Raw genomic sequence first — 20,942 nt, forward strand, 5'->3', positions numbered from 1 at the left:
GTACGGACAATGACGGCGGTGCGGCGCACGCGGAAATACGTCATTCGTCCAGGAGCCGAGTGGGACGGCCCGAGAAGAAAACTACATCTCCCAGAACTCTCTGCGGACGGTCCTACTACCTGCACTGGACGCAAAGCATAGCAGAGAGGGAGAGGGGCACTTTGTGAGCCTACAAGCTGCAGTTCCCAGGGTTGTACAAGTTTTATCAGTGCACCAAATAATACAGTTACCAACTTCATAAAAGAAACTACAGTAGATGAAGAGAGAAAAATAGAAGTACACCAATAATAGGAGACATTAACATACTTCTTTTGGTAGAACACAGAAGCGACCCATTCTCATATAATGCAAAACTGTAAATAGCATAATTTTAACAGGAGTTTCTGTCTGCAAATATTTTAAAAAGCTTTCTATTCGACAAATAGTGAATGAGATAGGAAAATACAGACAAAAGTGTAGACAACACTATATATAAATTTATGGGAGAAACTGTAAGCTGTGATGACAGGAAATTTCATGATCTGAGTAATTATAACAGTAAAAACAAAAGCGCATTTAATTTTTAAAAAGTCGTTAAAGAACAACAAAGTAAGACAAAATAAAGCAAAGGAAATGTAAAGATAAAAGCAAGTAACTAGACAGGATTAGCATGAACAGAAAGACTCGAATCCATTCATAGTTGACAGAGAACATTACCAAAAGACTGTTAAATATGCATGTTTTATGAGCACATGGAACTGGATTTATAATGGTTAGTTTTTCCTTTTTAATTCCATAATGTCTTCTTTTATTCATTATTTTTTCTTTTCATAATTGCATTTAATTTCTCCCTAAATTCCTCACTTATTTTCATTACTTTTGTTAGTGCTGTTGGATTGGATGTATTAAAACATACATTACTTTCGTTTTATAAATTAAGCTATGATCAAAAATGGAAAGGATCGGGAAGGTGCCTCCTGGGGACAGAACTAGGTTGGCTACACACGAATGACGTGTAGCACCCGCTCCACCCATCTCTGAACTACGCAGCCCCGGCCGCTTCAAAGCGGCTGCAAACCTTGAACCTGTCAATCCCGCGATGCATACCGCAGAGCTCTCTGGGAAGTGTAGTTCTGTAGCGAGCTGAACTTCGGGAAATGTAGTTCTGCGCGAACAAAACGCCGTCGGGTGGAGTCAGCGCTGTGCCACTGCCCCGAGGGGTAAGGGTGTGCGAGGCGGGGAGGGATCGTGAGATCGCGGCCTGGGGCGGCCCCCGTGACCCTCACAGTCTCGCGTCGACCCTGGCGCGCGCACCTACTGGCCCTGGAGCCGGTGCCAGTCAGGCCCGGAGGACGGCTCCGCAGCGCGGGCGGTTCTGGTCCAGGTAGGTGGGGGCCGCGGGGCGCGCGGGGAGGGAGCGGGGTGCGGCGGCGTAGGGCACAGGAGTATGCACCGGTGGGTGCCGGGCCGCGAGTGTGGGCGGCAGGACGGAGATTTGGGGGTTCGTGGCGGGCCCGCCCGTGGTGGCGGGATGAGGGACTGTGAGGAGACCGTGGAGCTGATTAATCTGGGGACCCTTGAGGGTAAAATCTGTGACGATCAGGAGCTTGGGGCTGGGCAGGGCAGCGTGGTGCGGACCTAGTGCAGGGGATTAATTAGGCGCATCACTGGACGGGATTCTGGGGGGGGGGAGCGTGGGGGGGCGTGGACCGCCGCGGTGGCAGGGGCGGGCAGTGGGGTTGCCACGGACGCTGCCCTCCGCAGTGACGGGGACGCAGGCCGCGGATTTGCGCGGAGGAACGGTTAGGGCTCCGTGATCGACGACCTGGATGCCTTTAGGAGGAAGGAGCAGGCGTCGTGGGGCACTTACAAGGCTCGGAAGGGGTGGACGGAGGCTTCCTTCGCGAGCCGGCCTGCTGCTGGTGACGGCGCTGGGTCGCTCCCGGGGACGAGAAGGTTTAGGGACCTGCCGCCCGCAGTGTTCCCAGAAACAGCTCCCGCGAAGAGCCCGTTCTGGTGTGGCTGGGTGACGCGTGCCCCAGTGTGACTGGGACAAGGCCAGACGCTGACCCTCCAGTTCTTCTTTGCCGACTTATCAGTGATTAGCCGAGCCGTTCGCCCCACTGACGAGCTGTGGGGACAAGATGCTTGTTAACCGGACCCGGCCGCGTGCTCGGTTGCTGGGAGCATCGTCCCACACATCAGGACGCTGCGGGTGACGACTGGAAAAATGCTTGTTTTCCCGACTTCTCTCCTTCCCCCAGTTCCCTGCACTTCGGTGCCGGCTCACGGGGAACAGCTCCTGATCCCCTGCGCTCCCAAACCTGCTTCCCCACACCTGGCTCCGTTAACCTGACTTACCCTTTCCGTATAAAAGAAACCAAAAAACTCTCCAGGCCTCGTCAAGATGCTTGTGTTTCTCCAGTGGCAGTAGGCCCCACCCCCAAAATCCTTTGGAATAAACTATTTTTTGACTAAGTCTGCATTTGGTTTTTTTTAAAGTATATTTTATTGATTATGCTATTACAGTTGTCCCAGATTTTCCTGGTACCCCTTTCCCTCCAGCAGTCCCTCCCCTTAGTTCATGTCCTTGTGCTGTGTAAGGTCCTTGGCTTCTCCATTTACCTTACTGTTCTTAACATCCTCCTGTTTTGTACCTACCTGTTATCCTTCCTGACCCCTTCACCTCTTCTCCCAATCTGCCCTGTCCCCCTCCCAGCAGACAACCCTCCAAATGCTCCCCATAGCTATGATTCTGTTTCTGTTCTCGTTTGCTTAGTTGGATTTTGTTTTTATTTTTTAGATTCAGATGGTGATAGTTGTGAGTTTGTTGTCATTTTAGTGTTCATAGTTTTGATCTTCTTTTTCTTAAGTAAGTCCCTTTGACATTTCATACAATAATGGCTTGGTGATGATGAACTCCTTTAGCTTCACCTTGTCTGGGAAGCACTTCATCTGCCCTTCCATCCAAATGAGAGCTTTGCTGGATAGAGTAACCTTGGGTGTGGGTCCTTGCTTTTCATCACCTTGAATACTTCTTGCCAGTCCCTTCTTGTCTGCAAAGCTTCTTTTGAGAAGTCAGTTGACAGTCTTATAGGCACCCCTTTGTAGGTAACTCTCTGCTTTTCTCTTGTGCTTTTAGGATTCTCTCTTTCTCTTTATCCTTTGGCATTTTAATGTTGATGTGTCTTGGTGGGACCTCTTTGGGTCTAGCTTGTTTGGGACTCTCTGTGCTTCCTGGACTTGTATGTCTATTTTCTTCGCCAAATATGGGAAGTTTTCCTTCATTATTTTTTCACATAAGTTTTCAATTTCTTGCTTTTCCTCTTCTTTTTCTAGCACCCCTATGATTTGGATGTTGGCCCTTTTGGAGATGTCCCAGAGTCTTAAACTCTCCTAATTTTTCTGAATTCTTGTTTCTTAATTATGTACTGGTTGACTGTTTCTTCCTTATGTTCAAAATTGTTGATTTGAATTCTGGCTTCCTTTCACTGTTGGTAAAGGTGGAATGGGTGTCTAGCAGAGTAATGGCACCCAAGATGGGGCTCATGAGAATCCCTGATTTATAGCTGGTGGGTCAGACATACAGGGGACGTCCTGACTTGTGACCGGGGTCTGCAGTGGAGGGGCACTGGAACCGCGAGCCCATAGCCAGTGGGTCAGAAGCACCAGTAACTACCTAGGCTTGCAGCTGGTTGTCTGAGTAGAGGACCGTCTTCTGGGGTTGAGCCCTGTACCGGTGGAGCCTTGATTCTATCTCAGGGTAGACAGGGCCAGAACTGAGTTGAGTTCGTGGGCACCTGCTGGGCCGGCCAAGGGTTGCTGGGTGGCTGGGGAAGCCTCCGCTGACATACACGCCGGGGCTGGGTCCAGGCACCGTTGCCGTGGGCTCGGGCTGTGCGGCCTGTCCTGTGAGCTTGGGGCTGGAGGATTCTCAGGGGGTCATGTGGGCGACAGAGGCCTGTGGGTGCTGAGGACTGGCACTTGGGTGGGGGGAGCGGTCTGAGGGGGTTTTCATGGGATGAAGCTGTCTTTAGGACCAATGTTTGAGGTACCTGTGAGGGTGACTCTTGGCTGTCGGTACAATCAGACATTCCCTTTTCCAGAGGAGGCGGCCAGAGAAGGTCTGCTGCTCCACACGGAAGAAAACCTTCCCGGGCAGGTGGACCTTGTTCTCAGGGACCCCTGGTTTGCACAGCAGTAAGTCTCTGGTCTTTTTTTCATCCAGGGCCTCCTAGACTGCTTAGACCCCCTGCCTGTCCCCAGGGGCTCGGAGGAGCTCCCTGGGCATCTCGGGGAGCGAGGCTTTTCCTTTGCATGCTGCTCCCAGCTTTCCTAGAACATTTTTCCTGGAGAGGTCTTCCTTCAAGCCCCAAACCCTTCACACTGGACTAAGGAGACTCCAGCTTCACTCGAGGAATCTGTCCTTTATGTCTGCACCCACCAGTGGGCAAAAACCTGTTATTCTCCCTCCTTCCCGCCTCTGGGAACTCCTCCCGCCCTGGATGTTTTTGCTGGGCCCTCTGACACTGTTTTAGGTCAAAGTTCAATATCCAGCCTGTCTTTCCAGATCGACTGTGGTTCTCAACTGCCCCACAAGATCCTCGTTACCTTGCTGACATTGGAACTTGTCCACCTCCCGGGCCTGAGTCTTCCTCGAGTCTGCTGCGGCTGTCAGGAGACGCTGCCGGGAGCTGGGAGCTGGTCCCCGTGGTCAGAAGCTTCCTTTCCGCTTCCTGCCTGTGTCTCATGAGCGTGGTTCCTCACGAGCGTGGTGAGTGGTGCCGCCTTGAAGGGGTGGTGTTCTGACTCCACTGTGGGCAGCGGCCCTGGGGCAAAACTTGGCCGTTTTCTAACACCCAGGGGTAACTTCAGCCCCTTGATTATGGCAGATGAGCGGAGACTTCTATGCACCCCTCACTATACCCATTTATACCCTTGGGAACATTGAAGGCCTGTTCCCTGGTCTTCAGTAAAACAGAGCCTCCGAGCCAGGGGCTCTTGCTCTGATTCTTCTGCAGGTAATAACAGTCACCCCTGTTCTGTTTATTTTCGGGAACGGGGTCCACTGACCTGTCCATGCTCAGCCTGCCAAGTGAGCAGTCAGCCTCTGGCCGGATTGCTAGGAAAGGTGGAGTTTGTCCCTCCTGTCCCCACGTTTACTGGGTACTGACCGTTTTTGGACGTTTCCTCTCAGGTGTATTCTTAGGAAGGAACAACCCCTGTGCGACCCACGCCTGTGAAGCCCTTCCCTGGCCCTGGACCGTGAGGACTGAGGAAAGCTCAAGTGTCAGCGTTTTTATACACCAGACACAGTCCTGTTTGTTTATTGCGGTTATCGTAAATCCTGGTCTGTCTACCCCAGTAATTCTGCCTAAGGTGGTACCTGATACGCAGTTCATGATGTTTAAAAAAAATTTTTTTTTAAGGAGAGGGGAAGGGAGGGAGAAAGAAAGGGCTGGAAACATCGATGTGAGAGAGAAACCCACATCGGCTGGTGCCTCTCGCAAACGCCCAGGGGATGGAACCTGCGGCCCAGTCCTGTGCTCCGACTGGGAATCTAACCCTGGGAATCTATCCCGGCAACCTTTCCGTTCATGGGACAAGCCCAACCAACGAGCCACTCCAGCAGGCAGTTTGTGATCTTTTAAAAGGGTTATGGATAGTGGTTGTACTCAGTTATCTGGTTATTTGGGCTGTTAGGGAAGTAATTAAAACCATAACCTGCAAACCCAGAAAAATTTTCCATAAAATTAGAAGAGAAAGCTCGAGTACCGAACAACAACTAACCCTGTGTGCGGGGAGCGTTGCAAGCAGGCGCCCAGGGACGGAGAAGGCTCTGCTCCGCTGTGGCCCGGTAGTCACAACCCGTCACTCACACGCTCTGAAGGTAAATGACCGCCTGCCGCTCACAGTCCTCCTGAACTTACCTGGCAAGCGGTGTGGCCGTTTGGGTTCACTAACTGCCTTTATCCAAAGAAAAAAACCAGCCTTTCATGTCTTCAGGAGGGAGCCGGGTGCCCAAGTCAGGCTGAGGAGGCCCGGAGGGTTTGAAGGAGGCGGCTTCCAGGTCCTTAAGAAAGACAGTCAGGTTCTTGGGCTGTTAAACTGGACGAGGCTCGTTTAGCTTTAGAAAAGATTAACATAGATCTCAAAGGGGCCCAGAAAGGACTTACAGTTACAGGTTTTCTAAAGCAAATGCTCTCTGAATAGAGATTGGGAGTTTCTCTTTTTTGCATGTGGGAGAATTAGGTTTCTTTCTTTCTTTCTTTCTTTTTTCTTCTTTTTAATTTACATTTGCCCTCACAGGCCTCTGAGCTCACGTTTTCCTAGTGTTGTCCGCTAATCTCACACAAGCTCTGGTGCCTTGCAGCAGGGAAGGGCTGAGGCCAGGCCTTTGAAGAGAGAGGAGGGACCCTGTAGGACTCCTGGGCAGCCGAGTCCCTCCACCTCTTCTAGCAGCTCCCCAGGTCCAAAGTCAGGAGCCCTTAGAAAGAAGCCTCAGTGGAGCGCTTTCCCTGGAGAGCGAGGGAAGGTGGGAGATGGTACAGGCCCAGAGGCAGCCGGGCGGCCCTCGCCTTTTCCTTGGCCCCTTAGGTCAGCAGCAGTTTGAGCTCCTCCATTACCCCTGGAGACCTGTGTTGGGGCTGCTCTGCCCCCCGGGAGCGGAGGAAGAAGCAACGCAAGGTTTCCTTAGGCCTCTCCTTGCTGCGATGGCTCCGGCCCGCAGGTGCGCTGTGCACACAGCCTCACCCCAGCCTCCTCCGCCGCGGGCTGTCCTCTTCTTACTGCTGTTTCCGTGAGTTCTCTGGCCTCTGCTTCCCTGTGGCTCCAGGGCTGATTTTGGGGTGGAGGCCAGCATCCGGCCTACGTCACCGTCTTGATCCAAAAGCTGGTTGCTTTCACACTGTGGCACCGATGCAAATGGTTTAAGTGCCGCCAGGAAATGTTGCTGCAGAATGAGTGAGCCAAGATGGTGTGTTCAGACTAGGCTGAGGTCTCTCTGCAGAGCATTCTGGTGTGTGCGTTGGGGGGCAGGGAGGCTCTGGGTGTGTCTGGTTGAACCAGTGAGGTGAGTGGCTTCCACCTGGCATTTCCAGGTGGGAGCCAGGGCGGCTGAGGGCAGTGTCGGGCTCAGCTGAGACCCGCAGTGGCTTCCGTTCCCTCCTGCTTCTGATTGGAGAGCAGCAGACAGCTCATCAGAGTTTCCAGTAAGAGAGAACCGAGATTTAGGTTCCCAAGTGAATTACACCACCTGAAATAAAATTCCCGCTGCATCTCCAGGTCACACTCTCAGGAACAAGATGACTGATGCCAGGTAAGGAAGCAGAGGCCTCAGGACTTCAGCTTAGAGCCCTTGACAGAGGCCCTTCTCAGACCGTCAGGAGGGAGAGAAGGCCCAGAACAGCAGAATTCCCAAAAGCAACAGAAAATGATCATGTCACAGGTGAGTAATCTGTTTATTCTCCACAAGCTTCTGTGGATGTGGTGAGGCTTATGGGAATCTGAGCAACAGGACAGGCCTATATACGTTTTGATCATAACCAGAGAGAATAGTATGAACCTGGGAAGGATGTCAAGAAGCACGAGTGGATGTAGAATCGCGCAGTCTTAAAGCTGGAACATAGAGGTACAAGAAATGAGGTCCTTCAGTGTTAGAGATGAGCTGCAAGCTTTCATGAGCAGCTCCCAGAAGCCGGGACAGAAAGGGCAGCAGGACCAGCTACAAAAGGCAGAGCAGTTCTCAGTAGCAGTGAGCATTTCCTGATGATCACATGGGGAGGAAACACGTCCATAGCTGTTTGTGTCGCTGATGTCGTGGACGACGTCCTAAACACCAATCCTGTAATGAACACACTTGTATGGAAGGACTCTCCCAGGGCCCCCGGTGCGAGTGAAGGGCGTGGATCTGAAGGAGGCCTCCGTGCTGGTGTGCAGAGGACACAGCAGGGCGTGGAGGACATGTGCTGCCGATGCTCTCGTTCTAGGAAAGAACCTAAATCACCGGGCAGAAGTGATCGCTACAAAACCTGCAGGTGGCCCCCATAATATTCTTGGTTAGAAGGGCTTCGCTTGTGTTGGCAAACGCTGGGCATGAGGGTGTCTGCCTTCAGCACTGTTTCTTTACTTTCTTGACTCGAGAAATAGACGCATGTCCCTTCACCTTTCAAAGTCATTCCCGCTGACTGTGTTTCTTTTAAAAACCCCGTTGTTTAAACTGACGTAGAATGACACCGGCTTTTCCCCCTTCCTGATGTGCAGTTACGGCAGGCGCTAAGCTGAGCTGAGGGGGCCCCGCTGCCAGGGCTCAGAGCAGCTGGTTGCAGCAACGGCTGACAGTCACTGAACCTTCCCTCACACACCCTAGGGCGCAGCCAGAGCTACCGGAGAAGGCACCGCCCCCGCCCCCACGCATTTCCCACCGCACACAGGCCGAGGGTCAGGTGCATCAGCGTAGACGTGGGCTCGGCCTACTCCCAGGGATCCCCAGATAGTGAGCTCCAGCAGTTTTATGCTCCTCGGTCAGGAGGAGGGAGCGTTGAGGTGGAAGGGCTGGGAGCAGGAGAGTACTGAGTCAGAATGAGCAGTGACTTAGCTTGCCCCTCCCTCACCCCATAAGGAGGTCTTGGCCGAGGCACCTGAGCGAGGCCTCGGATGAGCAGACCAAGGCTGCACAAGTTCATGACTGGCCAGGGCCCTGAGGCCCTGACTGCAGCTCCTTCTGAGTCTGCCCACCAGGATGACTGTTGGAGGGCAGCATCCCCTGGAGGCCTGCCAGGTAAAGCCTTTGTCATTGCGTGTCATTGGGCCTGAAAAATCTTGGTGTTTAGCCTGCAGCCGGCTCCTTGTATGAGGTTTAAAATGTGTCAATTCATGTAATCAAAGGCACAGTCAGGACTCAGCACATTCCATCTCTCCAGACAAACTCTGAGTCTCGCCTTCCTGCACCCCTGACTCCTGGCACCGACTGATCTGTCTTCTGTCTCCAGTTCTCCTTATTCGGAGTGTTAATGGAATCATATCTCTGCGATTCATCTATGTTTGTTCCCTCTTGCTGAGCAGTGCCACTGAATAATATCCCATTGGAGGGACCCACCAGTTTTCTAATCCATTCACTTTTTAAAACTATATATTTTATTTATGTATGTATTTTTAGAGAATGGGGGAGGGAGAAGGACAGGGACAGAAACATCGATGTACAAGAGAAACATCGATCAGCTGCCTCTTGCACACCCCCAACCAGGGACCTGGTCCGCAATCCAGGCATGTGCCCTGGCTGGGAATCGAACCAGCAACCTTTTGGTCCACTGAGCCACACCAGCCAGGGCTTCACTTACTTTTGAGAAACATCGTGGTTGCTTCTAGTTTTTAGCAATTGTTTCATAACACAAGGTTTGAACGTGAGTTTTCAGGTGAGCTTGCATGTTAAGGTTTTTTTTTTGCGCGGATACTTAGGAGTGGGACTGCTGGGTCATATGGTGAGCCTGGGTCTAACTATGAGAAGCTGCCAAGACGTCTTCCAAAGTCATCACCGTTTTGCAGTCCCACCATCAGTGCATGAGCATTGGTGTTGCACTGCCCCTAACTGGCATTTTTCCGCTTCTTGTTTTTTAAAAAATTTTAGCTCTGGCTGGGAAGCTTACTTGGTTGGAATGTCATCCCGATACACCAAGGTTGCAGGTTTGATCCCTGGTCAGGGCACACACAAGAATCGGTCAATGAATGAATGAATAAGTGGACCAACAAACTGAAGTTTCTCTCTCTCTCCCCTTTTTCTCTAAAATTAATCAATCAATAAAAAATTTTTTAAAATTAAAAAATTTTAACCATTCTAATAGGTATGTAATAGTATCCCTTGTAATTTTCATTTCGCTACTGACAAATGATGTTGATTTATTTTCCTTCTTGACGAAGTATGTGTTAAGATTTTTTTCCCATTTCTTAATGGCGATGTTTGTTTTCTTACTGTAGAGTTTATTGTTTATTGTTTATTTTTTATTTATTCATTTGAAGGAGAGAAAGAGGAGTTACTGACCTGCTGCTCCATGCACTGATGTACTCACTGGTTGATTCCCGGAGGTACTCTGATGGGATCAAACCCATAGCCTTGGCATGTCAGGTTGATGCTCCTACCAAATAAGCCACCTGGCCAGGGCTTATTGTTGAGTTTTATTGTTTCTATTCTTAATCTCCTTTTTTGTTTTTTGGTAGCCACTTAAATTTGTTGTATTTTTTTTTCATTACCATTTAGACCCCTTATATGACCCTCTCCACTATATTCTTGAGTTTTAAGAGTTCTTTATATATTCTGGATAGAGAAGCTTTCTTAGATAGGTGATTTGCAAATGTTTTCTACTATCCTGTGCTGTATTTTTTTCTCTTTATTTTTAAAGTGTCTTTTTCACAGAGAAAAAAATCTGATTTTGTAAAGTCCAACTAATAATGTTTTTAATTGACTGCTTGCCCGGCGTTGTATGTGACAGTTCATTACCAGACTCTAGTCACACAGGCTTTGTCCTGTTTTTCCTTGAAGGTTGTAGTTTTTGGTTTTACATTTAGGTCTGTGATCCATTTTGAGTTAACTTTTAAATAGGACTGAGGTATGAGCTGAGGTTTCTCTTCTGTGCCGAGAACACTCCTTTCCCTACGGAACTTTTGTACCTTTGTCAGAAATCGAGTGAAAATAATTAGGTACATGCTTAACAATTTAATTAAAAGGATGATCATCCCAGCATTATTAATAATAGCAAAAGAAGTCAGAAATAAAGTAAATATCCAACAAAAAAAGTCAGTTGAGCATATTTGTGGTTGTTTCTAGACTCTCTATTCTGTTCCATTCATCTATGAGGGGGGACTCCAAAAACTGGAATTTATTTATTAGAAGTTCTGTATTGTTACATGTTTAAACTTTAGTCACCTTCAAAGTACTCTCCATCTATGGAAAGGTTATTTCCATGGCTCACAACAGGTTTTGAATGTGTCGATATTGATGCCTTTTAGTGCTTCTGCCATTTTTTGTTTCACCTCTTCCACATCTGCAAAGCCTTCCCCTTTGAGGATTTTTTTTTATCTAGGGAAACAAAAGTCCCTCGGGGTGAGATTGGGTGAATAGGGAGGGTGGGGCAAGGGGGTCATGCTATTTTTGGTCAAAAACTGCTGAACACTCAGCTGGTGTGGGCAGGTGTGCTTGTAAATCACCCACCATGAAATGGGCAAACACATTGAAAGAATCTTCAAAAAAATTCACCGAAGCCCTGGCTGGTGTGGCTCAGTGGATTGAGTGCTGGCCTGCAAACTGAAAGGCTGCCGGTTTGATTCCCAGTCAGGGCACAGGCCTGAGTTGCAGGCCAGGTCGCCAGTTGGGAGCATGTGAGAGGCAACCAATTGATGTATCTCTCACACATTGATGTTTCTCTCCCTTTTTTTCTCCCTCCCTCCCCCTCTCTCTAAAAATAAATGAATTAAAAAAAAAAAAAAATCACTGAAGCTGAATGCAGCCTCTCACAGCAACGCCAGCTGGCGCACTGATACAGATGGGCTCCTGGAACACCCACCTAGTGGGGGAAGCCTGTCCTCCAAGGGGCCTGCCCTCCAGGAGATAATGACGGGTTTGGTTTTGTTCTGTTTGGGTCCCCTTGTGTGTATTTACTCTTTCACTAATACTGCCTTGCTTTAACTACTGTGGCTGCACAGGAAGTCTTGAAAAATCAGGTCATGTGAGTACCGCAACATTTTTTTTCTTTTCAAACTGTTTTTGCTGCTCTAGTTCCTTTGCCTTTTGTGCCCATGCTCTGTATGACCTTGTTTCATGGCCTCTTTAGCACCTCATTGCCTGTGGCCTGAAAAGACAGTATTTGAGGACATGACTTTTTTTTCTAACTCATCTTTATATTTCTAGCAGCTGTTACAGTTCTGGAACTCTTAAGTGCTCAGCATCAGAAGGAGCTAGCTAGTTGTTGCTACTTGGGAGCAGAACCCCCCCGGGGGAGGAGAGTGTCTTAGATACATAGATGGGACTTGGGTCTGACAGTGACTGAGACTCGGTCCTGCCTCTCAGCAGGCAGAGCCAGGCTGGCTGAAGGTCTCCCACTGCATGGCGCCATCGCGCTCAGCTAAGGATTGCTCCCAGACACCAGTGGCACCTTCCTTGAGAAACACTGCTTATTTGAAGACAAACTATTTCAATTTCTTATTCAATGGATATAAATGAATGAGTTCATAATGATGAATATTTTAATAACATTTTGTATCTCAAGGTATAATGCAAGATTAGGATATTACATTAATTAACCATCACGATATAACAAATTACCCCAAACCTTAGTGGCTGAAAACAGAAAACATTTATCTGACGGTTCCTGTGGGTTGGGAGTCTGCCAGCTGCTTACCCATTTGGTTCTGTAATCAAGGCGCGGAGAAGGGCTGTGGTCATCTGCAGCTGCGGTAGGGTGGTCCCCTTCCAGCTCACTCAGTGGGTGTGGGCAAGCCTCGGCCCCTTGTCTCATGGGCTTCTGCACAGGGCTGCCTCCCAGCATGGCAGCTGGGTTCCCCCAGAGAGCAAGACTGGGTGGGTTCCCAAGGTGGAAGTGCATCCCTCTGCCAGCTATCCTTGCCACCCGTCCCTTCTGCCCTGCTATGTCCCGTGGCAGGGGCTGCCCACCCCCAGAGGGAAGAAAGCCTGCGTTCTACATGAGAGGCACTTAAGATCTAACAGGAATTATGCTTTTCTAGATATCTTTTGAGGATGTGGCTGTGGCTTTCACGTTGGAGGAGTGGCGGCTACTGAATCCTACCCAGAAGAACTTGTACAGAGACGTGATGTTGGAGAACTACAGTAATCTGGTGTTCCTGGGTGAGGACATTGTTATGTGGTGTATGTACTGTGTGCCCAAGAAATGGGGGGGGCCTTTAAAATTGTACTGATTTTGGATTTAAGTTTCAGATGTCAAATATTCTTTGATTTATAAACGCAGTTTAAAGATTTTTACTCCCTCGCTTTATATTGTGGCCTTTGTAGTAAAATATCCTTCACATTTAAGAGCCCTCAGTCCAAGCAATGGTGCCCAAGTGCTCTGTGTTTCCAACTCACAGGTTATCAAATCATCAGACCTGATGCAGTTTTCAAGCTGGAGCAAGGGCCCTGGATAGTAAACGAAGAAATCTTAAGTCGCCACTGCTCAGGTGAGAAATGGGTGTGCGCACTGTGAAAGGTGCACCTCCAGGTTTGAAGGGTGGGTCGGTGCTCTGGGGATGTTCTTTGCAAAGCCGTTTAAAGTCCCTGAGTCTTTAGAGTTGACTTGGGACTGGTGACATTGTACTGCATGGCTTTGAAAGTGCTCTAGGCCCTGGTCGCCACGTCAGGGTGTGTCCTCTCTGCGTGGAGCTGATGATGAGATGCTCCCCCATCTTACCCAGGTGGGTGGCCAGTCAGTTAGGCCCTTGCTTCTGTGGACAAGGCTGTTGTTCCAGCTTCCTGAGTCTCCATTTCCTTCTCCCCTGTCCCAGTCCAGGCTGCAGTGGCAGGCTTCTCTCTTCCTCTTTAAGGAGTCATAGGTTTTTCTCACTTTAGATGACACTGGTCACCTCGGGTTGCCTTTATTTTTCCTTTCTCCTTCTAGTTTGTCAGATTTCCTTTTAAACCCGCAGAGGGTTGATGACTCCTGACCACAGGACAAAACCTGAGTACCTTGGACTGAGGTTTGCTCTTCCTGGCCTTGGTGCAGGCTCGGACGTGACAGCCTCCAGGGCATCTTCTTGGTGCATCTGGTGTTTAGCTTCTCATTTGTCCATCGAAGTCTGCTGGGTGTAAGACCCCATTACCTGCTGTGATATTTTAACTCCATTTATGTCGAAGAACTCCATATATGGCAACATCTTATCTGTCCAGTGAATTTCTGCCTACAGACCCGGGGTCGCTCCACTGGCACCGGTGCCTTCCTCCGTGTCTTCCGTTCATCTTCTCTGCGTGTGGGCCTTTGATTATAGCGGGCTTTCCCCATTCAGAACTGTCCCTCTTCGGTTTGAGTTGCTTTTTCCCCTGCAGTGAGTGTTCTTGTTTTACGCCCTTTTCTGAAATCTCTGCCCACAGAGCATCGTTTTATAGGAGCCCAGGCCCGATCAGACATTATATGGAATTCCTTAACCAGCGAGGCCTTACAGTGTTTTCCCACATAGAAGGATAGCAAGTAACTTCTTCTCTGTTCTCTATGGAGTTTATGGTATATAATTATGAAATATTTCATTACGTGGTTGTTGTGGGGTCAGGTAAGGCAGCAACTTTCTTATTCATCGAGTATTTCTTCAATACAAAGGTTTTTGTCTAAGCAAGTGTTTAATCTTACCTTGGCAAGTGTTTCAGAGCACAAATACCTGGGCAACATTCCATGGATTAATAGGTTTAGGTTTGTGTAGTTTGGAAAAGCGGGGAAGATAAATTTTATGTTCCCCCATTAATTCAGACCTGCTGCTATTATGTGGAATGAGAGGGTGTAAGAGAAAATGTGAGTCATGACACAACCTTGCCGGTGTCCTGTAGGGTCCAGTGGCACTGCCTCCCCTCTCACCCAAGCTGGGGACTTGAGGTGCGCCCTCTGTGGAGACTGAGGACACCCGCCTCGTGTAGTTGAGCCTTGGTTGCTGTTGGCAGGTCAGTGGGAGGGACTTACCCAGACCAGGCAGCTGCAAGGACTGGCTGCGACCACTGACCACCCACCTCCGCCCTCCGTGGAGGACCAGCTGTGCAGGGGCAGGTGGTGGTGCATCCATGTGGTCTGTAGTGTCCATGGAGTGCGTTGGCCCTGGGGTGTCCCGGGTGGAGCAGGCCACGGTCAGCCCCCACCTCTGTTTTTTCTGGGGCCACCCTGCCTGAGCTGGAAAGCAACCTGAGGTGGCTGCTGCTTGTGCTGGGCTTGGAGGTTCCCAGGTGAAGCCAAGAAGTGACTCTAGGCTGGCTGCTGCTAGTGCCGGGTCTGGGGCTCCCTGAGGCCGGCTGCTGCTTGTTCGGGAGGATTTGGGAAGTTGTGAGGCTGAGCCGGGACCAGCCACTCATATGGAAAAGCCACTGCTAACAGCTGTAAGTTGGGTGGGAGGGCAACTGGGGGTCTCCAGGGCAGAGAAAACAGTGTTAGCCAGGTTGATGAAGTCTCAGATATGGCACCTCCTGCCAGTTCTGTGGCTCTGCCTGCCCTTCTGTCTGGGAGAGCTGTCCCCCAGCTCTTGCCTTAATATCATACCCTCAGTTCCTCCCTGTGTGACACTGGTGCCTTTCAAGCTGCTATCCCGGTGCTGGAGCTCAGAGGGAGTGAGTCGGAGTAAGTTCTTGTGTGGGTCCTTTATGAGGAACTGCTTTGGACTCCAGCAGTTAATCCCACTGACTCAGTCCCTACTGGTTTGCAGCCAGAGGTTATGGGGACTTATCTTCCTGGCACTGGTACCCTGGGCTGGGACTCCTCACTCCTGAGAGATCCCTCTCAAATTTTTATCCACTACACGTGGAAATGGGACCACTCTGTTCCGCATCTGCGCCCCTCCTACCAGTATGGATGGATGTGGGTTTTTTTTTTTTTTTTTAAGTATATGTTATTGATTATGCTGTTACAGTTGTCCTAATTCTTTCCCCTTTGCACCCCTCTGCCCTGTACTCCCTTTCCTTCCAGCAATTTCCTCCCCCCTTAGTTCATGTCCATCAGTTGTGCATGTAAGTTCTTTGGCTTCACCCTTTCCCATACTATTCTTAATACCCCCCTATTTTGTTCCTACCAATTATGCTTCTTGATCCCTGTTACCCTTCCCCATTCTCCCCCTTCCCTTCCCTACTGATAACCCTCAAAATGATCTCTGTACCTATGATTCTGTTCCTGTTCTAGTTGTTGGCTTAGTTTTTTGTTTTTATTTTTTAGATTCAGTTATTGTTAGTCGAGTTTGTTGTCATTGTAATGTTCATAGTTTTGATATTCTTCTTTTTCTTAAATAAGTCCCTTTAACATTTCATATCATAGTGGCTTGGTGATGATGAACTCCTTTAGCTTTACCTTGTCTGGGAAGCACTTTATCTGCCCTTCCATTCTAAGTGATAGCTTTGCTGGAGAGAGTAATCTTGGCTGTAGGTCCTTGCTTTTCATCACATTGAATACTTCTTGCCAGTCCCTTCTTGCCTGCAAAGTTTGTTTTGAGAAATCAGCTGGTAGTCCTATGGGAATTCCTTTGTAGGTAACTCTCTTCTTTTCTCTTGCTGCTTTTGAGATTTTCTCTTTAACCTTTGGCATTTCAGCTGGTATCTTGGTGTGATCCTCTTTGGATGTGATTTCTTTAATTCCATAGTTGTAAAACTTCCATTTAACTCAACTACGGACAGTTCTGATGGTTCTATATTTTAGCTGTAATTTTTTGATTTGGTTGTGCGGAGAGGCGAGCCATATCAACCTACGCTAATCTTGACCAAGGTCATTATTAATATTTTTGAAAAGAAAAATTCAAAAACCAATCATAATCAAAGCCACATTCATGTAACAATTTGCATATTGAATTTTGGTGCTCTCCTTCCTGTTTCTTTGCCTACGTGTCAGCCCAAGTTTGTTTGCCCAAATAACTTAAACACCTAGAGCCTGAATTTTCTCATCTCTGAATGGGGGTTTTAACACCCTTTGGGGTCCAGTTGCTCAAATCATAAAGCTCTTTGCAACCTGAAAATGATGATGCAGTCCATCTTTCCTCAATGCGCCTTCTAGTCAGCCTGATCTTTCTTTCCCTTCTTTGTCGTTTAACTTTAATTTTCTATGTTCAGCCTAGTTCCTTATTTTCCCATTCCTTTCTGGAGGCTCCAGGGGAGCATTCCTGTTCTTGCCTTTCAAGTACCTTTAAGATCTTGCCCAATCTTTGATCTTGCAGAGTGCTTCCTAAGAATATTACCTCACAATGGCGAATAAAGAACATCATCCTAAATTAAACAAACCTTTAAAATACCATCCTGGGGCACACCCGAGCCTTCCCCATTCCCGTCGTCTTCTCCCCAGCCAGGCGCACTCGCTGCCTCTGCCTCTCCTTATCCTGAGCTCCAGGGGCCCTTCCTTGGCCACTGTGACTTGTTTCCTGAGCCCATTTCTTCTACGGCTCACTTCTAGCTGTAGCGTCCCTAAACTGCCTTTAATAATTTGAAAACAAAAACAAAAAACTTAAAAATAGTTTAGGCATGGTCATAGTGTGGAAATGACAAATAATTGTATTTATTCTGTCTTAGTGCTGTGCAAAGAATTCTTAGGCTTTGGAATAATTTCCATCGATAGTATTATATATATATTCAACACATAATAGATTATAAATTCAGTCTATAATAGGGTATAATGTTAAAATGTCAAGAAACCTAAATAAAAATGTTGATGCTGAGGTCTGGAGAACTCTTGGATAATCCCATGAAGTAACTTTAAGGATGGTACAGTTATTGATACCAGTGATTCAGGTGATGATCTTAAATGTAATGATTATACAGAAAACTAATATTTCTCACCTTTCAGAGATAAAGTTGATACCCTACATTTATTGTGCATTGTGTTCAGTATTTCTTCCTTTAAAACATTCAACAGTGTGCATAGTCTTCCTCTCTTTGGACTCGTTATTCTGTCCTCCCTGCATTGTGAGCCCTCGGACGGTGGAGGGCTTACCTCTCTTCTGCTCCTAATCAGTTCCAGTACATTAACCACATGAGTATTTGATTATAAATTGCTACAGTCTTTTATCTCATGATCACTGTTTCTTGAATATATTTCATCTTTCCTTAAAATTTTGTGTTTATTTAGAATCTAGTTTCATTTTTCTCTAGAAATTTTAATGGATAATAAGTAGACATTATATTTGGGAGATTTTGGGGGGGGCATGGGGAACTGGGAACCTAGGCTTCATTTCATAAGTTGTATTTAATAAGCATAATCATTGAGGGATTTACACAGTATGGTTCATTTTTTTCCTTTTTAGAAGAACTCTGGCTAGATAATAATCTCAAAATGTGGCAGCAGGATAATCAAGGCCAGCTTAAAAGTATGGAGAGAGATCATGAACATGGTGTTCTGGGGAAAATATTTCATTCAAGCATTAACTTTGTTCATTTAGGAATGAGAGTCCATAAATGTGGCACAGGTGAAAAAAGTCTGAATCAGCCTTTTGATTTTCTTATTCAAAAAAATAACTGTGGAAGAAAGAAACTTGCGCTCAATAAGAAAATGTTGTTTTACATCAAAACTGACAGAACCCACGGTGGAATGAAATACTGTGATTGCAATAGATGCAGAAAGACCAGCAGTAAAGAGTCGTGGCTCATTGCAAACCATATAGCACACAGAGGAGTCTATTTATGCATGGAGTGTGGTAAAGTTTTTAACAAGAAGTCGCAGCTTATTATACATCAGAGAACTCATACCGGAGAGAAGCCCTATGGGTGCAGTGAATGTGGGAAAGCCTTCTCGCAGAAGTCACTGCTCACTATTCATCAAAGGACTCATTCAGGAGAAAAACCTTATGGCTGTGGTGAATGTCCAAAAGCTTTCAGTAGGAAGTCACTGCTTATTTTACATCAGAGAACTCATACCGGAGAGAAGCCCTATGGGTGCAGCGAGTGTGGAAAAGCCTTCAGCAGGAAGTCGCAGCTTAAAAGACATCAGATAACTCATACAATAGAGAAACCCTATGGCTGCAGTGACTGCGGGAAATCTTTCTCCCAGAACTTAAGGCTCATTACGCATCAGAGAACACATACAGGAGAGAAACCCTACAAATGTAGTGACTGTGGAAAGGCTTTCTTTTGGAAGTCTCAGCTCATTACTCATCAGCGGACTCATACAGGGAAGAAACCGTATGTGTGTGGTGAGTGTAGTAAGGCCTTCAGCAGGAACTCACTCCTCATTAGACACCAAAGGATTCACACAGGAGAGAAACCCTATGAATGTAGTGAATGTGGTGAAGCCTTCATCAGAAAACCACAACTTATTAGACACCAAATAACTCACACAGGAGAGAAGAACTATCAGTGCAGTGATTGTGAAGAAGCCTTCTTTAAGAAGTCAGAGCTAATTAGACATCAAAAACTTCATTTAGGAGAGAAACCCTATGGCTGTGTGGAATGTGGAAAAACTTTCTTTGGGAAGTCACAGCTCCTTACACATCAGAGAACTCACACTGGAGAGAAACCTTTTGAATGCAGTGAATGTGGGAAAGCCTTCACCCAGAAGTCAAGCCTGATATCCCATCAGAGAACTCATACAGGGGAGAAGCCCTATGAGTGCACTGAATGTGGGAAAACGTTCAGTGAGAAATCAAGTCTCATTCATCATCAGAGAACCCATACTGGAGAAAAACCCTTTGAATGTAGTGTATGTAGAAAAGCTTTTGCCTGGAAGCCGCAGCTGCTTAGGCACCAGAGAATTCACACAGGGGAGAAACCCTATGCATGTAGTGACTGTGGGAAAGCCTTTGTTCAGAAAGTGCAGCTCGTTAAACACCAGAGAAATCACACAGGAGAGAAAGCCTATGGATGCAGTGATTGTGCAAAGGCCTTCTTTGAGAAGGCACAGCTGATTATACATCAGAGAATTCACACAGGAGAGAGACCCTATAAATGTGGAGAATGTGGGAAGTCTTTCACTAGAAAGTCACACCTTATGAGGCATCAGAGACTCCATACAGGTGATAAATACTACGGGTGCAGCGAATGTGGGACTACATTCAACAGGAAGTCTCAGCTCATGATCCATCAGAGAAATCATGTAATGTAGACACCACATGTGTGCAGTGAGTATGGAAAGCCCGCCAGCAGATGTCTTGCCTCCTGATACTTCTGAGGACACAGAGGAAAGAAACCCCAGCAATGCAGTGACTGTTTGAATAAATTTTTATTGGAAAGGCAACTGTCACTAAACAATTCAGAACGGGTTTTTTTAGTAGACAATATGAGAAAGCCTTCTCTCGGAAGACACAACTTATTACACATTGATAAGTCAGCTATCAAAATTGTAATAATACAGAACCTTTTGGTTAAAATTTTGTGAAAGCTCATTAAATATTTAGAAGACCTGAACAGGAGAAAAGTTATTGTCGTAGCAAGTGTGAGAGAGAGTTCATTAAGTGAGGATAATTCACAGTACACCAGAGTATGTATATAGCGGAAATACAGAGTATTAGCGATTTCAGATGGAAGGGTAGTCCTAATAACATGAGGAATTTGTTAGCATGATCCTATTGAAATAATCCTATAAAGTTGTTTGTTGCATATAAATCACTATAAAAGATAGTCATTTAAAAATGGTAGATGCGTTTTAAGTGTGAAGACTTTTTTCTGCCATGGTGGTAGAACAAGGACTAGATTAATTCTTTTGCCTTAAACAGCTAAAAACTGTACGATATAGATGAAATAATGGTTTTTTGACATGACAAGCACAGGTTTGTGACCCGTGGCAGGAGGTGGACAAAGTGGTGGTTTCTACACTGCAGTTCAGAGGAGGTAACAGACATGATATTGCTGAATTGAATAGAATTACTTAATTGGCATTTGGGGAGGCCACCATAGCTAGAATTTGCAAAGGAAAGGAAAGTAATGGAAGGGAGGGAGCTTCTTAGGGAGAGGACTGCAGACTTCTACCAAGTTGCATATCTGTGAAAAGAAACTTCCTGAGACCAGATAAAGTAGGCCAGAAAGCAGTAGGCTAAACAGTTTCTAGAACTCAGTGTAGGGTGGAGAACAGTTCCCACCAGCTAGAGCGGAAACAACCTTTAATACATGGGGCATCATGCAGAATTCCCAGAAGACTGTTGCCTTAGTGGTGATGGTAATTAACCCTAGATTAAAAGCTACTCTGGACCCACAATGTCTGGCAACCAAACCTTGCTGTCATGCAAAATAAAATGTGACTTGTAACAAGTAGAAACTGAGTCAGCAGAACGAGACCTAGAAAAGACTGAAGTGGTTGGAATTAGTAGAC

The 20,942-nt window shown here is 47.2% G+C and overlaps 1 protein-coding gene across 5 annotated transcripts; it reads left to right on the top strand.

Annotated features, from left to right (window-relative positions):
* Positions 1-1,175: 1,175 nt before the first annotated feature.
* Positions 1,176-20,785, top strand: ZNF605 (zinc finger protein 605). 5 transcript variants are annotated; one of them, XM_090291293.1, is made up of 9 exons: positions 1,176-1,363; positions 4,086-4,179; positions 4,550-4,753; positions 5,177-5,358; positions 6,577-6,778; positions 7,264-7,426; positions 12,712-12,832; positions 13,072-13,161; positions 17,947-20,785. In XM_090291293.1, exons 6-9 carry the CDS (start codon positions 7,412-7,414, stop codon positions 19,737-19,739), a joined length of 2,019 nt encoding a protein of 672 aa, XP_090147419.1. In that variant the 5' UTR covers positions 1,176-1,363; positions 4,086-4,179; positions 4,550-4,753; positions 5,177-5,358; positions 6,577-6,778; positions 7,264-7,411; the 3' UTR covers positions 19,740-20,785. The 5 variants fall into 5 exon arrangements, with proteins under 5 accessions (XP_090147419.1, XP_090147422.1, XP_090147418.1 ...); XM_090291296.1 differs by lacking the exon at positions 6,577-6,778 and adding an exon at positions 7,849-8,015; XM_090291292.1 differs by lacking the exon at positions 6,577-6,778.
* Positions 20,786-20,942: the final 157 nt, after the last annotated feature.

This window comes from Furipterus horrens, unplaced genomic scaffold (genome assembly GCF_987537825.1).
Source record: "Furipterus horrens unplaced genomic scaffold, mFurHor1.1.pri manual_scaffold_11, whole genome shotgun sequence".
NCBI classification, from domain to species: Eukaryota; Metazoa; Chordata; class Mammalia; order Chiroptera; family Furipteridae; genus Furipterus; species Furipterus horrens.